Raw genomic sequence first — 21228 nt, forward strand, 5'->3', positions numbered from 1 at the left:
CCAAAACGTGATTGGTGGACTTGAGCGTTCAACTTAACGCCGTTATCCAAGTGGTTAAAACGTAAGAATATGTTTTGATAGAAAACGAAATTGCCTCTGGAAGAAGTTGAGAACAACTACAGCAGCAACCTTACAACCTTATGCTTTGAATTCATGCATTGATATGCATAGAGAACCTACAGTACAAAAATGAGCAATAAACACAGAATCAGTAGTTTAAAGTTTATTGAAAACATACAGTATTTTTTTTAACGGTATTTTCTTAATTTGTTGTTACCAAAGAAAATATATTTCAACAAACAGGGGTGTCAGACATACACGTTGAGTTTTGACAGACAAATAAAAATACAAGAGTTAATGTGGAACTCAATGTATGTTCACTATGATATGCCAAATATCAAATATAATAAACGACAACTCTGTCTTTGGTTCAATTGCAGACAGACTTATTTCCAATATATGGTTTAAGTTTTCTTTTTTAATCTTTGGGTTTTTTTTTTACTGGTTTGATATAATGTATAATATTGATGTGGATAACCAACCTCATGGTTAAAGGGATTGCAGCTGCTCCTGGGACATTGAACTAGCCTGGCTTTGAGACTAATAATGCTTTTATTTACTTGGTGCGTGCACCACCTTGCACCCTCAAATACGTTTGTGATATTCAGGAATTTGTAAAATTCCATAGAGGATGGGATGCTAATTAACAAGCATCGAGGCTTAAAGATGATCCTGGCAAGCAAAATTGCATCCTCACGTATTATGTCAATTAAAAGGTTTAAACGACAAATGGTTTTTCATTCTACAAACAAATGTACATTAAAGGTATTTATTTTAATCTTTTTCAAAAAGTGTCCCAGTCCAGTATCTGAGATAAGTCTATCTGTTCCATGGCTTCATAATCCAAGTCTCTTAAGGAACAGCAGTAGAGGGCACCTTAGTAATCCACAACAAAAAAATAAATAAAAAAATGCGTGCACAGGAAAAAACTCATCACACCACTCTATGTTGATAATGTTTCTCAGTGCAAGAGTTCTCTTGGGATGCATGGGGGAGAGAAATACTGCGTTCCGAATGTTGTCAGACCTGGCAAAATGTAGAGGAGGGATGCTTCTGTCTGGTGTATCTGTAGAGAGATGAAAACACCATTAGTTCAGGTTGGGAGACCCAGACATTCTTCCCCCCAACATTTTTCTGCAGCATGATGAAACTAGGATGTGCACTGTGCTGTTTATAAATGTATAACGTGTGTGGGTATGTGCGTGTGTGTGTTAAACATGAAGGTGACTAGGTGGGTATACTGCAGCATCAAATTAATTAAATAATAAGTACAATATGGAATATGACTGGACACAGATTTGCATATTGTAAATAAAAAGACAAACAAATGAACAATAACTAAAGCGAAAAAGAAGCTGAATATAAGATATGATCAGACATATCCATTAAATACAATACATTTGACAATAATTATTGTGGTTGTAGTGGATGATATAACTCGGTGTGTATGTGTGTAGTCAATAACTCAGTCATTTTTACCCAGTGCTTGTGTTTTTACATCTTCATAAGAATTTGTATAATAATATATATATATATATATATATATATATATATCAATACAAAATACAGTATATAGTATATAGTATATATATAGTATATTTACTGTTTATACAGTATATGTAAAATAAAATAATTGTTTCATACTGTTGCTATACTGTGTCTGATCTAAACAGACAGTGGTCCTCCAAACTGTGCTTTCAATGTGTGTATCCATGGCCATGTGTTTACCTTTGTGTGCAGGACTTACATTGTTCTCCTCACTGGTATCATTAATCATTTGATTGAGCATAGATGAAGAGAGGGAACATTGATTTAAACTTTCAAAGGAAAAAAAAGTTTTTGCTTTATTGTTACTTTTCTCTTACAAAGCATCAATAAAATCTGCCTTGAAAGATATTCCACAATGTCTTTAAAAATGCCCCTCCTGTCAACATTATGGTTAGAAAATCAGTTTTGTACAAAGATTTTAGGCTACTATAAGAGAGGTTGTGACAAACAAAAAAGTATTTAATTAACGTTGTGAAAGGGAACAATCTTGAAAATGTAAATGCCAAAATGTAGCATAGAATCTGCCTATTAATTTAGTCAAGCTAACATGCATTTAACAAATTAATCAATTAATACTGCAAGGACAATATTATGGGATTTCTTTGTACCAGTTCAAGGGTATATAATGAATGCATTAGTGGATAATTCATATTCAATTCAGATGTTAGTTACTGTAATGTTTCAGTGGCTATTGAAAAGCATGCACAAGTCATACCATAGTATCATCAATTGTCATAGAAAATAATCTGCTTTGGTTTATTCGAAAATATATATTTTTAGCCGGTGTTAGTAACTAAAAATTAAGCTAATTGTTATTTATTTACTATCACATAATGCAAGCACCAACAGCATGCTGGGATAATGTAATTAAAAACATTTGATCAATTTAATCCTTGGTGAAGGCTGATGTATCTAAGTAGTAAAGGTGCTTTGTGACAAAATTTAAATTCCAATGATAATGTTCACTCTAAATGTCCTTCTTGACAACATCTGTGGAAAGTAGCCAGCTAGAATTCAAGGTTCAATACTTCTGAATCATCGTAGACATTAATCAAAGACAGTCAGTATGTTGCAATGCTGCTATAGTGTATCCATGTACACATTGTTCTTTGTGTGTGAAAACATTATCCGTTATCCTTTTGTCACATTGTCCGTTCACCCCCCTCAGAATCATGCTGGTGTAAATTTCAGCTCCGTATTTTCATATTTCATTGAAGCCCGTTCGTACTGATCCAGGATTGCACTATTCTCAAGAAGTCTACATGATGGAAACAATGCAACATAACGCAGAACATAAGCAAACACACAAACAAACAACAGAACACCATATTTCTCAAAAGCATTTGCAGCTGTAGCATTTGAATGCTCTCTCATAATACCTCTTTAGGGTTGCCATAATGGTCTGCAACTTTAACCCTTAAACAGTGTCAGTAATTGAAGTGTCGTTGTACTATGGCAGACTTTGCGTTGGCATGATGGTTGAACATTCAAATAAAGCGCTACACCACAGAGACAAGAAATAATATGCTTTACATTTAACACAACATAAAACAAATGACTACAATTGAAAATCCTGGGTCAGTTAGATTCAGACTAATTCAGTTCAAGTTGAGTACAATCCCAAAAATGCCTATGCCAATAATATTACAAGTATCTTACTCTGGGAATTACCGTAACTCATGATATTTACGTGTAATTTATACTACAGTATCTCCATAATATATGTGCTTTGAACAAAACCTATCAGTGTGTTTTCATGATGAAGTTAATACTGTAAACATGAGGTACATGTTTGTGCTCTGAGGCTAGAAGAGATAAAAGGTCATAAGGTTAGACACATTCTTATTCATCAAAGTTTCAACAAAATATGATTGAAGTCCATGCTTTAATGAATACTAGTGAATCACGTTATGTTCTCAGGAATAAGAGGACATAACTTGTGTCAAAAAAACACAGACACACTTCACAGAAATCCACCACAAGGGCAAGATGGACGCAAGCAAGGGCTACCATCTTGATGAAAATGACCAAAGTAAAAAGTCAAAACAAACAGAAAACCAAGAGCAAAATTCACGAGAAAGTAATTCACAATACATTTTTCATGGCTGATACACTGACTTACATGGGCAAACGATAACTACACAAATACATGGAAACATGTTTATTGTCGGATAAGGGTGCTTACCTTGAGATTGCCTTTTAGACCCTAGTTGTGTTGTACTCTGATTCATGTTTGCTCAATGAGCCAATGAGGCAGAACCTGCAATGTCATCGCTCTTTCGTTTAATATCAAACTTTTGCATAGAGAAGTCATATAATGCATATTTGTTTCGTAATTTGTAATGCATATTTGTATTGTAGTATGTGCTACATCAAACCTAATTTCATGTAAACAGAGCAAATTGTTGCTCTGGGAGTCTTGCATGCAGACTTAGATAAAAAATTGCTGATGTTGGTATTAATAGTCAAACCTGGTATACAGGACATTCTGAATCAAGCACATAGTGCATGCACATAAAGGACGTATATAATGGAGGTATATTTCCAAAAGTGTATATTTTAATACCTCAGTGTTTCGTGTAAACATTTAATTCAAGCAGTCAAGGTGCAGGTACATAATAAAATTGTATTTTTTTGTTCTTGTTCATGCCAAAACATTGAACATTATCAAATGTCCCAGTGAATGTTGATTGCTAAAATTTAAAACTAGCATTTTGAGTTGGTAAAATTACTTAGAATTACTGCATTTGCATTCATATTGATGAAATATTTTCTCTTCATCAGTGGCAGGCACCAAGTTCAGCCCTTTTTTAAGTCCTTAAATAGACTAATAGGAAACATAGAAACCTCTACAAAAAAAGAGGTCTGTATGAAAGTCTCAAGTACAACAAACCTCAAGCAATGCATAGTTCTATATGTGGTAGCAGACCATCAACCAGTAGGGGTTTTAGATGACCTAGCCAGGCATCTAACTGGATATTTTCGTGGGGTGTTCATGGGGACTATGCATGCATGGTTGGGTGGAGGTAGAGGCTGGGGGGTCATGGTTAGGCCTCACTATCATAGCCCTTGCAGAACAATCACAGAGATTTCAGTGATAGGAGGAGGACAAATATCAAATATCAAAGCAAAGAAGAAGAGGAAGAGGAAGCTAAGGATAATAAATCATCAGACGAATGACATAGCAAAAAAAAAAAATTGGGGTAAAAAAAAAGACTAAAAATAAATTAATTAATGTTTTGGTGACAAAAGAACTCCCCGGAACCTTCCCCAAAAACCTAAGGTTGTCTTCCCTCAGAAATCTATGGATACTGACCGCTGTACTGCCTTCTCGTGGCGTGCTAGCCGGTGGCTGGTGGTTGGAACTTCATCCAGGTCATCGTCCAGGTCACAGCCGTTGTCCGCCGCCTCCTGCGAGTAGCTGTGCTTCATCACTAGGATACTGCGACGGTTGCCACTTGTCGGGAGCAGCGGCCGCACCGCCATTGGCTGCTGTGGGGGGAGGTCTGTGAGGAGGGCGGCGGCCTCCCGCGCGCTGAGGTTGCCCCGGCTGCCCCGCCCGCTCAGCGACAGCTGGGACAGGTGGGCGGAGCCCGGGTTTGAGGCTGAGCCGCAGTGGTGGTCGTGCACGCAGCGGGATGAGGAACGCCGCAGGGCGTGGTAGTTCTCAAAGTCCTCCGCCAGGTCGACAAGGTCGGCCGAGGCCGCGGCGGCCGTGGCGCTCCGCAAGGTGCACAGCTCATAGTGGGGGGGCTCGAAGACCTCCTGGAACATGGTGGGGTCGAAGTCCTCGCGACGCAGGATGTACTTCTTCCTGGGCTGTTTGATCTGGACAATGACGGAGACGATGAGGAGGAGGAGGACGATGCAGCACGTGACACCGATGATGGTGCCGTTGGTGTTGTTCAGGTTGTCCAGTATGTTGGCTTTCCTCTTCTCTGCTCAGAGCAAGGGAGAGACAGAACAGAGAAGAGGAGCCAGAGAAAGAGAGATAGGTGGTGAGTAAGTAAGTGCTGTGGAGAAACTTAATTTGGTAAATATCAGACGTTCTGCAGTTCTCAAGTTCCGCCACTTTGTGGTGCTGTCTTCCAAAGAACACAAACGCAGGAAACAGATGCACAGATTCAACCAAAGATCCTAGCGTATTGCTACAGTGACACTTGTGTACCTCAAACAGATGGGCGAAATACAGTTTGTGTGTAAAGATGATTCCTAACATGTAAAAAAAACTGTCATGAGCAGGATGTTGTTCCATTAGTCCAGGGATACACAGCATCTGGTATCCAAAGGTCACCATGAATTACAGCTCTTTCACTGGGGAAGTCACAAAGAGCAGAGAGAACTAGCAGTGTGTACAGGACCTGCCTACAGGGAGAAATCTGGCATTTAAACACCGGGTGTGGATGTAGCCGGAGCTCTGTTGCTCCATTGCTGTCTCCTCCCTCCAGCAGCCAGCGCTAACGCTCAGAGAGATGAGAACGGAAGAGAAGTGTGTGGAGGAACAAAAAAAACTAAAAGACATTTCCACCACTAATGAGGACAGATGTAGCCACTGCGGAATCTCCGTGCATTGCCAGACGAGGAGAAGACGCTGCAAACAAGCTGAGCAGCAGAAGTACACAAATGCAGGTTCTCAACCCTAGCTTGTTGATGGGAAAGGTACAAGTGGCTTAGCATGGCTGAGGAATAAGCCCACACACGGCAAACTTACTGGCTGTCATTTATCATCGGTTAGGTCATTTTAGACAAACGTATAACTGCCTTGTCTTTCCTTCTCCTTGCATGCACTGACCCAGTTGTGGTGTTGTTACCTTAAGGGTCATTACTAATTATTGAGTGCAGGCAGAAGAAAGAGGTAGAGGTATTTTGAAGCATTTCGCCTTGATTGCTTATCAAACACCTACACATTTCTGGGGAGAAAGCCACTACCTTTTCTTGGAAATGGTCATCAATGCTAATTAAAGTTACAGGTTGTTTTCAATCATGGGGAGTCTGGGGAGGCAAGTGTTTGAGCAGAAGTGGAAGCCAATATTTGAGTAGAGGCCAGTAGAGCCCAGAGTTTAACCTGAGGAACAGATGTACAAGGGCACATGGAGAGTGACCAGAGAGGGCCGAGTCTTTATTCCTCCAGCTTGTCTATGTATGGCATCTGTGATCTGGTCTAGAAAACACAACTACACACACTCCTCGCAGTCGTCAGTGGAAACACAGGCTTTATTGATTGACCCTGGAGCTGAGAGTCTGGGGAAGGCCTGAATGAGCATCGCAGTAAGAGGGCTGTTTAGCCGGTGATGGTTGAAATCACGTGACAGGATAATTGGACAGGGATTTACAGATATAAACACAAGACTCCGAAAGAGGTAATGAAGAAAATTGACCAGGTCAGGAAAGGTCACTATTGGATGAAAACATGAGACGAAACATGATCTGGTTTGATGATATGGACTATATACATGTTGAGTATGACTTAGATTAAGAAGATAAATCTAGCTAAGTATGGGGCATGTCTGAGCTGGGATTTGACCTCTCACCTTTGCAGTGGTTCTCGTCCCAGGGATAGACACAGTTCTGCATCCCGTTACACACCAGTGTGTTGTTGATGCACATGTTGCTGTGGCAGAAAAACGTGTCTGCTTCACACGGAGCTGAAACAGACAGAAACTTCAATAAACACAAAACTCAACAAAAGGTAATACATCAAACATGAAATGGGATTATTTCTGTTGAACCGACAAGCTGACCGCCCAGGCAATGTGTGTTCCCGTGGTCGGAAATCCGACGCACCAGGCAAACATCAAAATATGAGGCGACATGACCCAATGTTTGAGACAAATCTGAAGAGCTGTTGTGCTGCTACAGATTTGAATTTGGAAGAGCATTACTCAAATCAGACTTCTGGCCTGCCCCCATCTGCTCATGAATTTTCATCGTCCTCTTCAAACATTTGCCTAGACTGCAGGGCCTTGTGAGGGAATGGTTAGGAGAGCACTTCTCCTCTGCCTAAACCACTTCCGGGCTCAGGGAGACCAGAACATAGACAATATTGATGTTATTTACACAACCATAAAACCCAGTCAATATTGTAAGCCACACAAGCCACACTCCAAAGCCCTTTGTTTACCAGAAAAAAAAGATCTCGTTCCAACCCAAGAAAGGCCTTGAACAAGCCAGATCTCCAGAAGCCAATCATAAGCTTGAAGGAATGACGATAGTGACAAGGTCATATAAGTGACAGATGTTGGAACAGGGTGGTATAGTAGGAAGTTATCCAATTAAAAACCCTGTGGTAATGTAGGTAGCCCAGCCATAGAGAACTCATTAAAAACCAAGGTGACTTCCACAGAAACAGGCTCATCTCCTCTGTAACCAATCAGACTAATGTACTTAACTGGCCTACTGACCAACTACAGCTCAGCTATCAATGACCAATCAAATTTGAGTAAATGAGCAACCACCCACATAGACAAAACCAGCTTGAGTTTGAATGACATTTCATTTGATTTGATAATACATTATGAATTTTAAGGACATACTATATTATGGAATGTACAGTAGAAATTTTACATTTTGAAATTAAGACTAGTAGACAATTCAAACTCTGTCAAACGTTATAATTATGCTGTTGGACAAGGGAACATAATGGATGACAGTATTTAAGGACTGGTGGTTAGTCAATAATGATAATAATGGTCATTTACAGTAGTTGTTAAGGGAATGTTCCCTACCCACACAACCACAGACACACCCCCACACACAGGTTTCACATTTCCTGGTTTACAGAGCCAGCTGCCAGGGAGAGCCCAGTGGCCAGGCTTGGGCAGCATTACCTCAATGATGTATGACTGTTTTCATCTCTGCACTCATCCCAGGTGAATAATAAAAGCCTGAATTAGAATGACTTATCTCTCTCTGTCTCTCTCTCTCCCACTCTCCATCTATCTACACCCCCTCTTTCTCTCCTTTCCTTCTCTCCTTCTGTATCATTTTCTCTTTCCTCACTCTCCCTCCCTACAAACCTACCTCCTCCCCCCACCACTTCCCCACTTCCCTCTCTTCCCTATCACTCTACTCGCCCTGCCCCCTCTCTCTTCTCTTCTGCTCATCTCACCTTTCTTGTCCTCTGTCTTTGGATGCTGTTCCGGTATTCGCCACCGGAGAGAGCTCTTGTTCCTCCTCGTCAGGCTAAGAGGGAAAGCAGTCTCTTGTCTCCAGTCAGAACACCAGAGTGCCACAGACTTTATTAAGAGCTAGATCCACATTAATCTCCAGCTAAATTAATTTTGGGACATTTGGTAATAAAGTGCCCTTTTTCCCACACAGACCTGTATACAGACAGACACTCTCTTTCTCTGTCTCCCTCTCTTGCTAGACTGGCTTAGATACTCTGGATTTTAAACAGACAGTGATGACTTCTCTATGAAGTCTACTGCGGCGAAACTGTATTAAATCAGGCTAAAGCTCATGTCTATACAGTACATGCACAATTTCCCCTCGTAAAAAAATGCTAATATTCAGTATTGACTTGAGCACAAATGAGAACCAACACATCTAAACCCACCAGCATACCTAACGAGCTCCACACAGCTGCTAGCGCGCACAAATAATCCACCCGGCGAAAATGCAACTAGAGAACTTATATGCCTTGCATATTAAAGCTGATAGCCCACAGATAACCTCAGATACCCAGGCACAACCACAATCCATATGGCCCTCATAGCTAACAAGACAGTTAACAAGACAGGGTGGATCCATACAGGAAATCTCTGTATGGATTGCGTGAAGTGGAGTCATGGACGACTTCAATGTCCGACCCGAGGGAACAGGGGTATTGACGAGGTGCGGCGACTTCCTGGCAGCTGAGGTGTCACTCAAGCACTCGGGCCATAATTGCATTCTGGGTTATGATAGAGCTTTGTCTGTTGTCACTCACAATGCTGCTAGGGTCTGTTCTGTTCGCCTGCCTTTGAGGGTGCATGCGTGTGTGAAAATGAGTGTGCCCGAGTTTAGATCATGTTCAGATCTCTATGCTCAGTTCAAATCTACCCCCAGTCCAAACAGTGACCCAGTAACACTGTTCTTGTCGCTCTGTGGGGCTTTATGTAGATCTTCTGGGTGAATGTGCATGTTTGCGGCTGTGTTGACAGGGATGCTGCAGTGTGGTGATGGCGGTTGTAAGCGCAGCTCAAAAGGCGTAGGGTCTAGCTGGGTATCGCCTTAGTGACTTAGGCAAGAGTGTTGCCCGGGCAACAGCACATCCAGGCTTCATTCACTGGATAGGCCTCACAAAGACGACACTGACTTCAACACAAACAACTGCTGTCTATTCAAGAGAGCGTGCACACAGACCCTCCTACAGTACTCTCTCCTTTGCATGCAAGTGCACGCACGCTCACGTATACATGCACAGACACACTCACGCATCTTAGGAGAGTGGCAGGGAAGCACTTGCACATTCCAGCACAAACAGACATGTACACATTCACAAACACATACATTCAAGTTATACACACCTCCCCTTATACTCCTATTGACTGGTTGGTGGCTAACAGTATGTGTGTATGTGCGTGTGTGTAGCTTTGACAGGAGATTAATATTGAATGTGTTTCATTCACCCTGAGCTACTGAGTATCCTCTCCCCAGACGCTCTCTCTGATCCTCTGCAGACTCACCCTCCTCGCTGGGTGCAAACCTCCCATCTCTGTCAGCCCCCAACCACTCCGTCCAATGGGAGCATGTGCGATTATGCATCTACACTATCTCGCCCTCCTTCTTTCTTTGTCTCTATTTCTGCCAGTCCGTCACTCGCTTTCTCCTTCTTTTCTGTTTCTTTCCCCCTTTTTCCTTTGTCTCCCCTCACTTTTTCACCATTTCTCTCTTTCCTTCTCCCTTTCTTTCCTTCTCTGGTGTGACAGTCCTCAAGAGAATTGGAGTGCGTGAACACATTAGTCTCTGGGGAAACGAGTACATCTTAAAATGGTCTTGATTTTCTATTCTTGTTCTACAGCAACACTCTAGTGCTGGTGGATTGGTGTTGATGTTGGGAACGGTTCCCTTCAACAAATGGTTGCTTCTGAAGTCAAAAAGTGATTTAATAGCCATTGTACTGTAACACGATGGAGACAGGTTTGTAGAGCTGCATGACTAACCTAGTAAGTATGCACTGTTGGGGGGTGCACTCTCCTCTAATGGAAACCTTGTTTCCTGTCACCAGTAATCATTTAAATGGCTGTAAAATTCAATGTGATCCCGAGGCCACCCCCTCGCCACCGGCACACTTGCTACGTCTCCGAGCCGTAAACCGGCACCAATGAACCGTCGGGGCCCGCCCCAGATTTCTTTAATGGCCACCTCTAAAGAGAACCTTCCGGCTGGGTTGTTTTTATTTTCCCTTTAAGGCTGGGTGGTCATGTTAGGCAGGGGCAGGACGGGGGAAGGGGGGAAGAGGTGTTAATGTACCCCATCTGTACCCCTCACTAGACAGGTCATGTTCCAATAAATGTGTTTACAGCTGGGCTCTAAGCTAGGTTGGCGTATCCAGTGTTGCTGGAACCTTACATTTAGTTAGCAGACGCTCTTATCCAGAGCAACTTACAGTAAGTACAGGGACATTTCCCCTGAGGCAAGTAGGGTGAAGCGCCTTGCCCAAGCACACAACGTCATTTGGCACGGCTGGGAATCGATCCGGCAACCTTCTGATTACTAGCCCGACTCCCTCACCGCTCAGCCACCTGACTCCCCATGCCCGTTCTTCTCTTCATGATCGTTAGGCTCACTGATATGCATGTGTGTACATCAAATCTGGGGATATGTGTGAGTTCACGTATGTGTACTGGAATTCCACGTTGTTGACTGTGTGTGTGCGAGTGTGTGTATGTGTGTGTGTTTTGGGTGTTTTGGGTGTTAGTGTGACTGTCTCCACACCTTCAAGAAAAGACGCACTTGTTCTGGGAGAACAACGGTACTTAGGAATGGTTTGCTGGACCCGATTTTAGATTCCTCAAGGATCACAATGACTCTTGCTTAGAGACTTGTTACTCTTGTTGGTTAGTGGTAAACGATTTCAATTGTTGTACTCGCTGTGAAATATTTTATTTTACTGTTACTTGCTTTTCCACAGATACACTTGCACTTATAGTGATTCATGTTGTTTAATTGTAACTTGTTTAACCACATCTTTAACTACTCTTATGGTTCTTCCCTTTGGCACTTATTTTGGTTGTTCACAATGTGTGCTTCATGTTTTGGCTACCCGCAATGTTTTTGGGGCAATCTTGTTGTTATCAGTGACCTGTGCACTTTGTAAAGCTCTCTCTTGGAAGTCGCTTTGGATGAAAGCGTCTGCTAAATGAATACATGTAAATGTGGTGTGCGTGCGTGTGAGTGAAGTGGCAGCGGCCCCTCACGTTCTTGGTAGGTGGTGAAGAGGATGCGGAAGCGACTCCTGCGGCTGCCCTCGTCGGCCCACATCCGGACCACGCCCAGCGTGGACACCAGCATCACGTCGTTGGCCACCGTGGAGCAGAACTTGTTCTTCAGGTCCTCCACGGAGCTGCTGCCGTCGTACACCGCCACAAAGTTCCGCTTGCACTCATTGGAGTTGGCCATCTCGTAGTCCAGGAAACGCAGGTAGATCTGCGGGGTGAGGTTGTACGATAGGAGGCGCGGGAGGGGGGGGGGGGTGATGGAGAGGAGTTCAAGAGAGGGAGAGGAGGGATACGGTGGGCGAGGGAGAGAGCGGGGGAAAAGGCAAGATGGCGGAAAGAAAAGCAGGGAGGAATAGGGAGTCAGGAAGGATAAGGAGGGAAAGAGACGGACATGTGATCGATGGGAAACGGAGCAGTGAGGATGGCAGCGGGGAAACGATTGAATGAACGATGAAGAAAAGAGAGGGAGAGGAGCTTTTTTAGTCATTCATCATGACTGTGTGGATATCTCTGTCAGCTCCTCAGCCTCTGATTCACCAATAAGGAACAGCAGTGCTATGCTGGCGACAACATGTGTACAAAGCCATTACAGGAAACGTATGAAAAGATGACTCACTGGAACAGAAGGGGAAAGGAGAGAGAGGCTGTTGAGTTTGCTCACTGATCATTCCCTTCTGCTGTTGTCTGGGAGATAAAACGCTTATCTACATGTACTATCAAAACAGGGTCTAAGTAAACTGCTTTCATTGAAGGCTGAGGGGGTTTGGCCTGACACATAAGGAGTTTGTTAATCAGTGTGTTAACCAGAGGGCATTTTACACTATACCTTTTTTACATGTACATTTTAAAACAGCTCAACCACATGTTAACATTAGTTATATACTCAACCTTTAAAAAAATCGACCACATTTTCACTCTCTCTCCCAGCAGGCTCTCCCAGTGAAACGGACACTCGCTTCAAACACCGGGGCTTGTCACTCGTTCATCAAGCTGAGTTTGGCCCATTCATGTTCCGATCTGCATGCTGACACATGCCATCCTCACTGCTAACGAGCTGGCCTGCTCAGCTCCCTGACGTGGAGACAGTGACACCTAAACTGCAGAGCACCCATGCAGCAGGGAGAGGTGCCTAATGGACCTTGCAATGTCAGCACGGCCCCGACAGGAAGACATGCGGATGATGCCAAATGAGGAAGCGAACTCCGCACATCCACCTCCGTCACTGTCCTACAGCACTTCCTGTTACCCTCATTTTCAGGAATCGGTTCAATCGCCTGGTGTCTAGGAACATCCCGGGTGGAAAGGTTTATTAAACACTGAAGCTGTGCAGTGTGTCTATTGTGGATCTTCTGGCTATCTGCATGTCTGTGTGAACGTTCCGTGGATGAGCATTTATTACTGACATGCACACGCACACACACACACACACACACACACACACACACACACACACACAGAATAACAATAGCAGGTATCTCACTGAACAGCCTATGGGGAAGAGGTATGAGTCAATGGGCCGCATTGTGAAACCAAGCGGGAGACGTAGATCAGGCTGATACAATCAGGGAAAGCTCCCGTGGCGGAAAAATGGAACCTCATCGATTCCGCAGCACCTGTTAAAGACACTGCATCCATCACTGGGCTACTCTGCCGGAGGGAAGGGGCGGAGCATCAGAACCCCACAGTCACAGCCCCCCCCACCCCCTGCCTCTATACCTCCAGACATTTGAACGTGAATGAATGCTTATTGTTCTGCCATTTTGGCCATGGAAAGAGGCATTGTGTTATGCCCAGACAACACACATGTTCCAGACAACACACGTGTTCCAGACAACACACGTGTTCCAGACAACACACGTGTTCCAGACAACACACGTGTTCCAGACAACACACGTGTTCCAGACATGTCCAGCACATGGGCAAGAGAGCTTTTAGTCTGACCAAGTGAAGCAGGACCAGAACAGGATAGAGGAGCCAGAGTCCCACACTGAATATGCTATTAATGAGAAGGCCAAAGCAATCAAGTAGGAGATTAAATGTGTGGTTCCACTAAGGTTTTATTAAACAATTAAAATACCGCACCAGGTGCTAACACTATTTAACTATAGAAGACTATCTATAGAGTTTTAGGTATTTTACGTTACCCTCACACAACCCCCCCCCCACACACACACACACCCACACGCTAACCATCCCCGTACAACCATGCCACTTTCCCCTTGTCTCTGTGTGTGTTCAAGTGTGTGTATGTGTGTAGGGTGTGTGTGTATGTGTTAGCATGTTACAGTATAGAGAGAAACAGAGAGAGAGGAAGAACAAGAGAGTGTGTTTGTGTGGAAGGGTTGGGGGGGTGTTGATGTGGGTGCGTGAGGGTAAAGGAAAGCTGGAGAGTATAAAATGTAAGTGGGTGTATTTATGTGGGAGGTCGACAGATTGGTGCCATAGCTGATCTAACTGGTGGCCTGTCTGTCAATGTCAACAGCTGTCAGCCTATGACCTGCCTTGTAAGGCAGTCCCGCAGAGAGAAATATGACATGGACTTGAAGCAAGCTAGATACATGTCTCTCCCTCGCTCTCTATTCCCCCCACCCCCCCTCAATCCCCTTGACACACATCCATACACACACACACACACACACACACAGGCAAACATGCATGTGCCCAAACACAAATACACAATTACGTGAAAACACACGCCATCCTGCTCTCACGGTGACTTAGAGTTCTCCTTGGAAGCACTGCGGTGCTTGCAGGCAGTGTTCCACTCACAGAGAATGGAGGAAATCAATGAAGCTGTGTTGAACAGAGAAAAGCGTTTAAAAGAGGGCACATTTCTCCATAACACCTCTCCTATAAGGTTACACAGGAAACAGTGGATAAGAGGTCCAGTGCGCCACTCCCTGAACTGGATCTGGATGGAGTAGCCGGTGCAGTTATGACCTGGTTTAGTGTCTGAGTCCGAAAAAGGGCGTTTGACGGGAGACAAGGACATACGCTTCTGATTTGCGAGTCTTGGAGGACATCAGATAACACCCAAATCAATTGCCGTGGCGATGAATCACGTTTAGCACACATATCACCAGCCAGCCATGCCATAATCACACTGCTCCAGAACGAAAGGCGTGCCCAGCATTCATTACCCACACATGGGAGGGAGTTTGCATGCATGCGAGGGTGTGTGTGTGTGTGTACATTGTGTAAGACCCCGGCCTAGCCGAAGTCAGGCTGTGTGAAAAGACCGTTAACAGCTCTTTCTAGGCAGAACAGATAGGATCGTAAGTACCGCCAACCAACCAGTGCTTTTCATCAGTGATGGTACTCGGTTGAATGGTCTCCTAACCCAGAAAGCTGTCCAGTGGCCACATGGTCTGCAGTAGGACAGTCCTCTCCTGTGGACAGTGACGCTAAGGGGAGCTCATTTAGAGAGGCAAATGGTGATGTCGTTAGTACCGTGTCGCGTCTGTGTCTCTGAGGAATAGCACAAGTATTCTGGTCTTGTTATGGGCTGGACATGCAGGCTTAACCGCCAAACAGAACCGGAAGAGACATTATGGACTCAATTTGGCATTTTGATGGTGCTGACGTACTGTGCGCTGTTCTAAATGCATGTATGTATGTGTGGCATTCTGAGTTTGTGTATGCGGTGTGATGTGTGCCTGTGTTTGTACCTGTGTGTGTGTGTTTGTACCTGTGTGTGTGTGTGTACCTGTGTGTGTGTGTGTGCGTGTGTGTGTGTGAATGTGTGTGAGAGTTTTGCAGGGAAGTGTAGAGAACACTGGCAAAGAAAACAAATGTGGGCTGTTGCAGGCCTCAGGGTCAAACTACACAGCAGCACTATTTCATCAGCACTAAAGCTTTCAGTGTATCCCTCCCTCCCTCCTCCCTCTCTTACTTTCTCTCTCTCTACCTCTGCCCCCCTCCTTTCCTTATCTCCCTTGGCAACAACTCGCTGATTAAAAAATGGGCTTGACCCCAAATAAACCCTACTGCTCTATGACTGACCTTTGCCAGGACCCTACTCTCTCTCTCTGTCTCTCTCTGATTACTCTCTCTATCTCTCTATATGCCTCCACCCCCCTCTCTATGATTCCTCTTCCCCCCCTCTCATTCCAGTCTCTCTACCCCCCCCCCCTCGCCATTACCAGAGCACACATCTGTCTACAACCTGAGGTGGCGGTGTGTGTGTGTGTGTGAGTCTGTGTCCCGCAGCTATCTTTGTTTAGGTGTGGTGAGAGGACGTAATGCAGGGTTCCAGATAGGAACCACAGACCTGCTGTGGGCCGGAGGAGAAGTCATAACTCTACCACACTGACAACAACAATAACAAGGCAATTCAGGAACACACACACACACCTACATGCACACACACTGAACAAGGGTCTCGAATCAGTGTACAGGTGCTGCAGTCTATAGCAGAACGGGGTGAGAGGATAATTTGTATGAAAGGGTTGGAGTGTGCTACCATGCAACAGAAATAGGTTTGATCATAACACACTGAGGATTATGAGTGGTGTTTGTGTATTGTGTATTGGTTAGTGTTACTAAGGTGGAGTGTGTGTTTTAATATTGGTGTGTGCTTTTTTATAATGATGTGTGAATGTGCATAGTAAAGTGTGACTGCAAGGCCCTACGTAGTGTGGTCCGTTCTCCTGAGTTCATCATCGGCAGGAAGCTCCCAGCCCTACAGGACACCTACCACACACGATGCCTCAAGAAAGCTGACAGGGTTCTAAGAGACTGTTACCACCCATCCTTCAGTCTTTTTACCCCGTTGCCTTCTGGCAGGCGATACCAAAGCATTCGGTCTCGCACACGCAGACAGGACAACAGTATCTACCCAAGGGCCAACAGGCCTCTGAATTGACATTGATATTGAGAGGTTTAGTATACTGTATTGAATATTGTATTTTATTTGTATATTAAGTTTACTATATTTTATCTTATCATAGATGTAATATATGTTCTGTGTACTTATATGTCATGTTATGCCAGGTTGCTTTGCGTTGTCTTGTGACAAGAATTTCAGTGCCCAGTCCGACCCTGTGTTGTTCTGTGCATCTGACAATAAAAGACTTGAACTTGATCAAGAATGTTGGTGTGGGTGTGTGTGATTGTCACTAACCTTGGAGCGCGGCGGAGCGCGGATGTACCATTTGCAGTCCACGGCTTCCGAAGCTAGGGCTTTACCGTCTCTCACGATCTGGTGAGACTCCACGATGCCCTCCGGTCCGCCCATGTTGAACTCACAGACTGGAGTGACGACACGCACGTGAGCAGCGTTCAACACAAGTGTGTACATTTGGTAGGATGAAAGACATCCGCAAAACATATAGCAGACATGACACAGCACAATCCAAGAGAATGATTGAACGATGGATAGAGAGAGATAGAAGGGAGACAGGAAAAGAGGGAGAGAGGAGAGAGAAAAGGAGAGACTAAGATAGGGAGAGAGGTGGGGGAGTGAGAAGGGAAGAATGAAAAAATGACATGGGGAGAGAAAAAGCGAGAGAAAAAAGAGATACAGAAGGGAAAGAAAAGTAGGGGTAAAGAGAAACTGAGGGGGAAAAGGAGGAGAGAGGGAGGGAGGGAGTATACCTACAGGGTAGAGGTGCAGGTACTCCCTGGTCTGCAAAGTCCGGATCTGGGAAGAGAAAGACAACAGAGGGGGGCTTATTTATTTTTCATACAGAACTAAACACCATGTCTTCACAACCAAAGCAAAAAAAAACGTCCAATACTCAGACATTCCATTATCTTCCTCAAGCTAAAGTGAAATCCTCTGAGAGAGAGGGAGGGAGGGAGGGAGGGAGGGAGGGAGGGAGGGAGGGAGGGAGGGAGGGAGGGAGGGAGGGAGGGAGGGAGGGAGGGAGGGAGGGAGGGAGGGAGGGAGGGAGGGAGGGAGGGAGGGAGGGAGGGAGGGAGGGAGGGAGGGAGGGAGGGAGGGAGGGAGGGAGGGAGGGAGGGAGGGAGATGCAAACACTTGGAATCAGTCATTTAAATGGGGACCATTGTGGGTGTGGGTGTGTGGATGGTTGTAGGTGGAGCTGGAGTCTTGGTTAGCTGTGTGTGGGGGGCTGGTGTCACACTGTGCTGAGCCCCAGACTGCACACCGTTACTGACTCAATCACACTCCTCAGTTAACTCCACAGGCTGCTGAAATGGATTCTTGAAACAATACCACTCTATCACTTTTTTTTTACGTGTGTGTGTGGGCCCACGTGTGTATGTGTGAATTGTCATACACGTCTGCGAGAGATAAAGAGAGGGAGACTTACTTATTGATGTAATTCATAGTTTGTTTCTAGTACAAAATGTTTGTTTGTACAAATGTACTCCTTCAGATCTTGGCCTGCTGCCAACAACTTTACAACTAACTGAGTTTCAGTTTCATAGTGCAAACGAAGAAAATAATGTTGCTTTGCCCCACAGTGCCTCACTCCAGTTCATCCTTTTAGAACTGAAATGAACATACGCAAATATGATAGCAAAGATCAAAAACAAGATGTGAAAACCGCACTGATAATCCAATCAATGAAAAAGTACATATTGATGTGACATTTCCTTCGGCGAGCACTTTGGAATACAAATCCTTTTGTCCGAGTCACCATGCCAAGGCTAGGTAAGGACAGGGACATCAGAGTCATCCAGCATAGCTTCCGGCTATCCGTGTTCTTCCCCACTGGACTTTCAAGAGGAAGTGTTACAAGTTATCTTTAGTCATACTCAAAATGTGACCTCACATCACCATGGTGTTGGTTCTTACTGTGACATTCTTTCTTCTTTTTTTTGTGCCAGCTACACGAGAAACACAACCTTTTCTTCTATCCTGTTTTGGCTGATGACACCGTGTTTCTTTTCTCAAGGATGTGCAGAGAGCCCGCTTGCAGCGAGGACATGGTCCTGATTGGCCAGTACTACAGCCAGCCAACCAGACACTGGCTGCTAGGTCTGCTGAAAACGGGATTGATTGCACAGCGTGAGCATCTGACCTTGGTAACATTTTTCTTTGTCTTTTTTTCTGCATTTCGTCATTTTCATAGAAACCAGGATGTATCAGAAAGAGAGATGGAGAGAGAGAGAGAGAGAGAGAGAGAGAGAGAGAGAGAGAGAGAGAGAGAGAGAGAGAGAGAGAGAGAGAGAGAGAGATAGAGAGAGAGAGAGAGAGAGAGAGAGAGAGAGAGAGAGAGAGAGAGAGAGAGAGGCAGGAAGACAGAGCTTACTAACTTGCTACATCCCTTTCTTCACCCCCCGGCCTGTGATGCTGTGCCGATCCCCAGCCCTGTGGCTACCTCTGCGTATACTGACACTGACCAACTAACCCAAGTTGTTCTTCTCCTCTCTTTCACTAACCGTCTCTGGAGGAGGGGTTCCCTCACTGAATTGCCCTTCCCAAGGTTTCTTTCATTTTTTCTCCTCAAGTGAGTTTTTATGGGAGTTTTTCCTTGTCTTCATTGAGGGGTTTAGGGTGGTTGAGGGACAGTTTTATGAGCATATGTGAAGCCCTCTGTGACATTGCTTAGTGGACTATAAAAATATAATTTGATTTGATTGACATCAAACGGTAGTAGCTGGCAGACAGGGGATATGATCGCTGATTAAAGAATAGAGGGGAGAGTGTAGTGGGACAGGAGTTCCATATTTGCATTCACAATGAACGCACAAACACAGACGAGTGTGTACACAGACAGACATAGATGGACATGTAGTAGACACAAGCACACTCACATGCTCAGGAATACCCAGGCACACACTTACACACTGTCCAACTTCCTTGACCTGCTTTAAACTAAGGCAGAGATGGACTATGAGGCAGGTCATGTCTCTGACCATCACACAGGTTGGCAGATTTAAACAGTCAGGAGATTGAGCTAAATGAGCCAATGCTCTGGCCAGAACAGATCATCGCCACTGTACGGAGACCAGGACTGGTTCAAGAGTCCAGGAGCTGACCTAGAATCAGCTGTGATGTTTGAATGAGTCTACAGCAGTACCGGTCCTAGCACATCCGGTGTCCTATGTATGGCGAAATGTGTCAACAGCCCCCCCCCCCCCCCGGGAGCACAAATTGTAGTGCCCTGATTCTACTCTGAGAGGGGCTTGACCGTGGACCCAGATGTCCGTCTTATCAGGGTCACGCACCCTCCTCTCATATCCCAGATTGCATCAGAGGTCTGGGGTGTGAACATTCTGTCCGCTCACAAAGAAAAAAGTCTAGTGCAGCCTTTATCAGATGTATTGGTGTGTGTGTGTGTGTGTGTGACACTGGCAGCCCTTTGAGAGAGCAGGGAGGTTTTTTTAAACAGCCTTGACCAGACTTTGATTGAGGAGTAGCTTAATCTGCCCTCTTAAGGCTCTAAAGGGATTTGAGCTGAACCAGCCAAATAGGCCATCTTGATTTTTCCCATCCCAACATTGTCATATCCGAGCCGATGGAGCGAAGGTGAGGAGGAGAAGAGGAGGATGCTCAGATGAAGGTCAAATGAGGGATACAACCACCACTCAGCGTTGAATGATAAAACAACTGCCGTGACAGCTGTGATTAAGATGTCCAGTACGTCAATGGAAAAATGTAATCAGGGAAGGAATCGATAAGAGTGGATGTATTCACCGTGTGTGTGTGTGCGTGTGTGCTTCCTTGTTGAACCATTCTGACATGTGTGTTGTACCTGGGTAAGGGGGAATAGTGGAATCAAAGTGTCAAGACAGTTAATGAAAGAGCAACCTTCGGGTCAGAGTGAGCTGGTTACAGCTGAGATTTATTCTTGGGCTTTGGCATCAATTAACCTAACATCCAAACACAAGGCCATGCTGCCGCAAGGACTCACACACACACACACACACACCCACACACACACACACACACCCTGTTTCAAGCTCAAGGGTCATTAGTCAACGCGCATTCTCTTTGTAGTTGAAGGAAACACTGCAGAGGGCAAGGAAGGGTGCTGTCTTAACAACATGGTAACAAGCCAGGTCACTGCACCTGTTTGTGATCTGGGAAGGATGAGAAAATAGAAGGGCATTTCAGTTTGAACTTCTCTTTTCCCCATTCATCCATCCATTCTTCCATTGACCCTTCCACCTGTCCATATATTCCATCCATCTATCTATCCATGAATCTATTTCCGAAACATCACCATTTCCATGCCAACAATAGTGTCTTTCTCCCTCTACCTGTAAACACCAACATGTCACA

General features: G+C 44.6%; 1 protein-coding gene across 1 annotated transcript; it reads right to left on the minus strand.

Annotated features, from left to right (window-relative positions):
• Nucleotides 1-815: 815 nt before the first annotated feature.
• LOC146274984 (neuropilin and tolloid-like protein 1) lies at nt 816-17777 on the minus strand. Its single transcript, XM_084703822.1, has 6 exons — nt 17632-17777; nt 17155-17282; nt 12012-12240; nt 7140-7253; nt 4925-5546; nt 816-1126 (listed from the first exon to the last, which is right to left on the minus strand). The coding sequence occupies exons 2-6, from the start codon at nt 17266-17268 to the stop codon at nt 1081-1083; spliced, it is 1125 nt and encodes a 374-aa protein (XP_084559948.1). The 5' UTR covers nt 17269-17282; nt 17632-17777; the 3' UTR covers nt 816-1080.
• Between the last annotated feature and the right edge of the window lie 3451 nt (nt 17778-21228).

The sequence above is a fragment of the Hypomesus nipponensis genome, chromosome 8, assembly GCF_054491055.1.
Source record: "Hypomesus nipponensis isolate SF chromosome 8, ASM5449105v1, whole genome shotgun sequence".
In the NCBI taxonomy this organism is placed as follows: Eukaryota; Metazoa; Chordata; class Actinopteri; order Osmeriformes; family Osmeridae; genus Hypomesus; species Hypomesus nipponensis.

Excerpts from the sequence above, each read along its gene's own strand:
- LOC146274984 (XM_084703822.1), bottom strand. The coding sequence starts at position 17,268 with ATGGGCGGACCGGAGGGCATCGTGGAGTCTCACCAGATCGTGAGAGAC. Across the intron at positions 7,254-12,011 it reads CTTCACCACCTACCAAGAAC|CTCCGTGTGAAGCAGACACG; the intron begins GTGAGGGGCCGC and ends TGTCTGTTTCAG. Across the intron at positions 5,547-7,139 it reads GGACGAGAACCACTGCAAAG|AGAAGAGGAAAGCCAACATA; the intron begins GTGAGAGGTCAA and ends TGCTCTGAGCAG.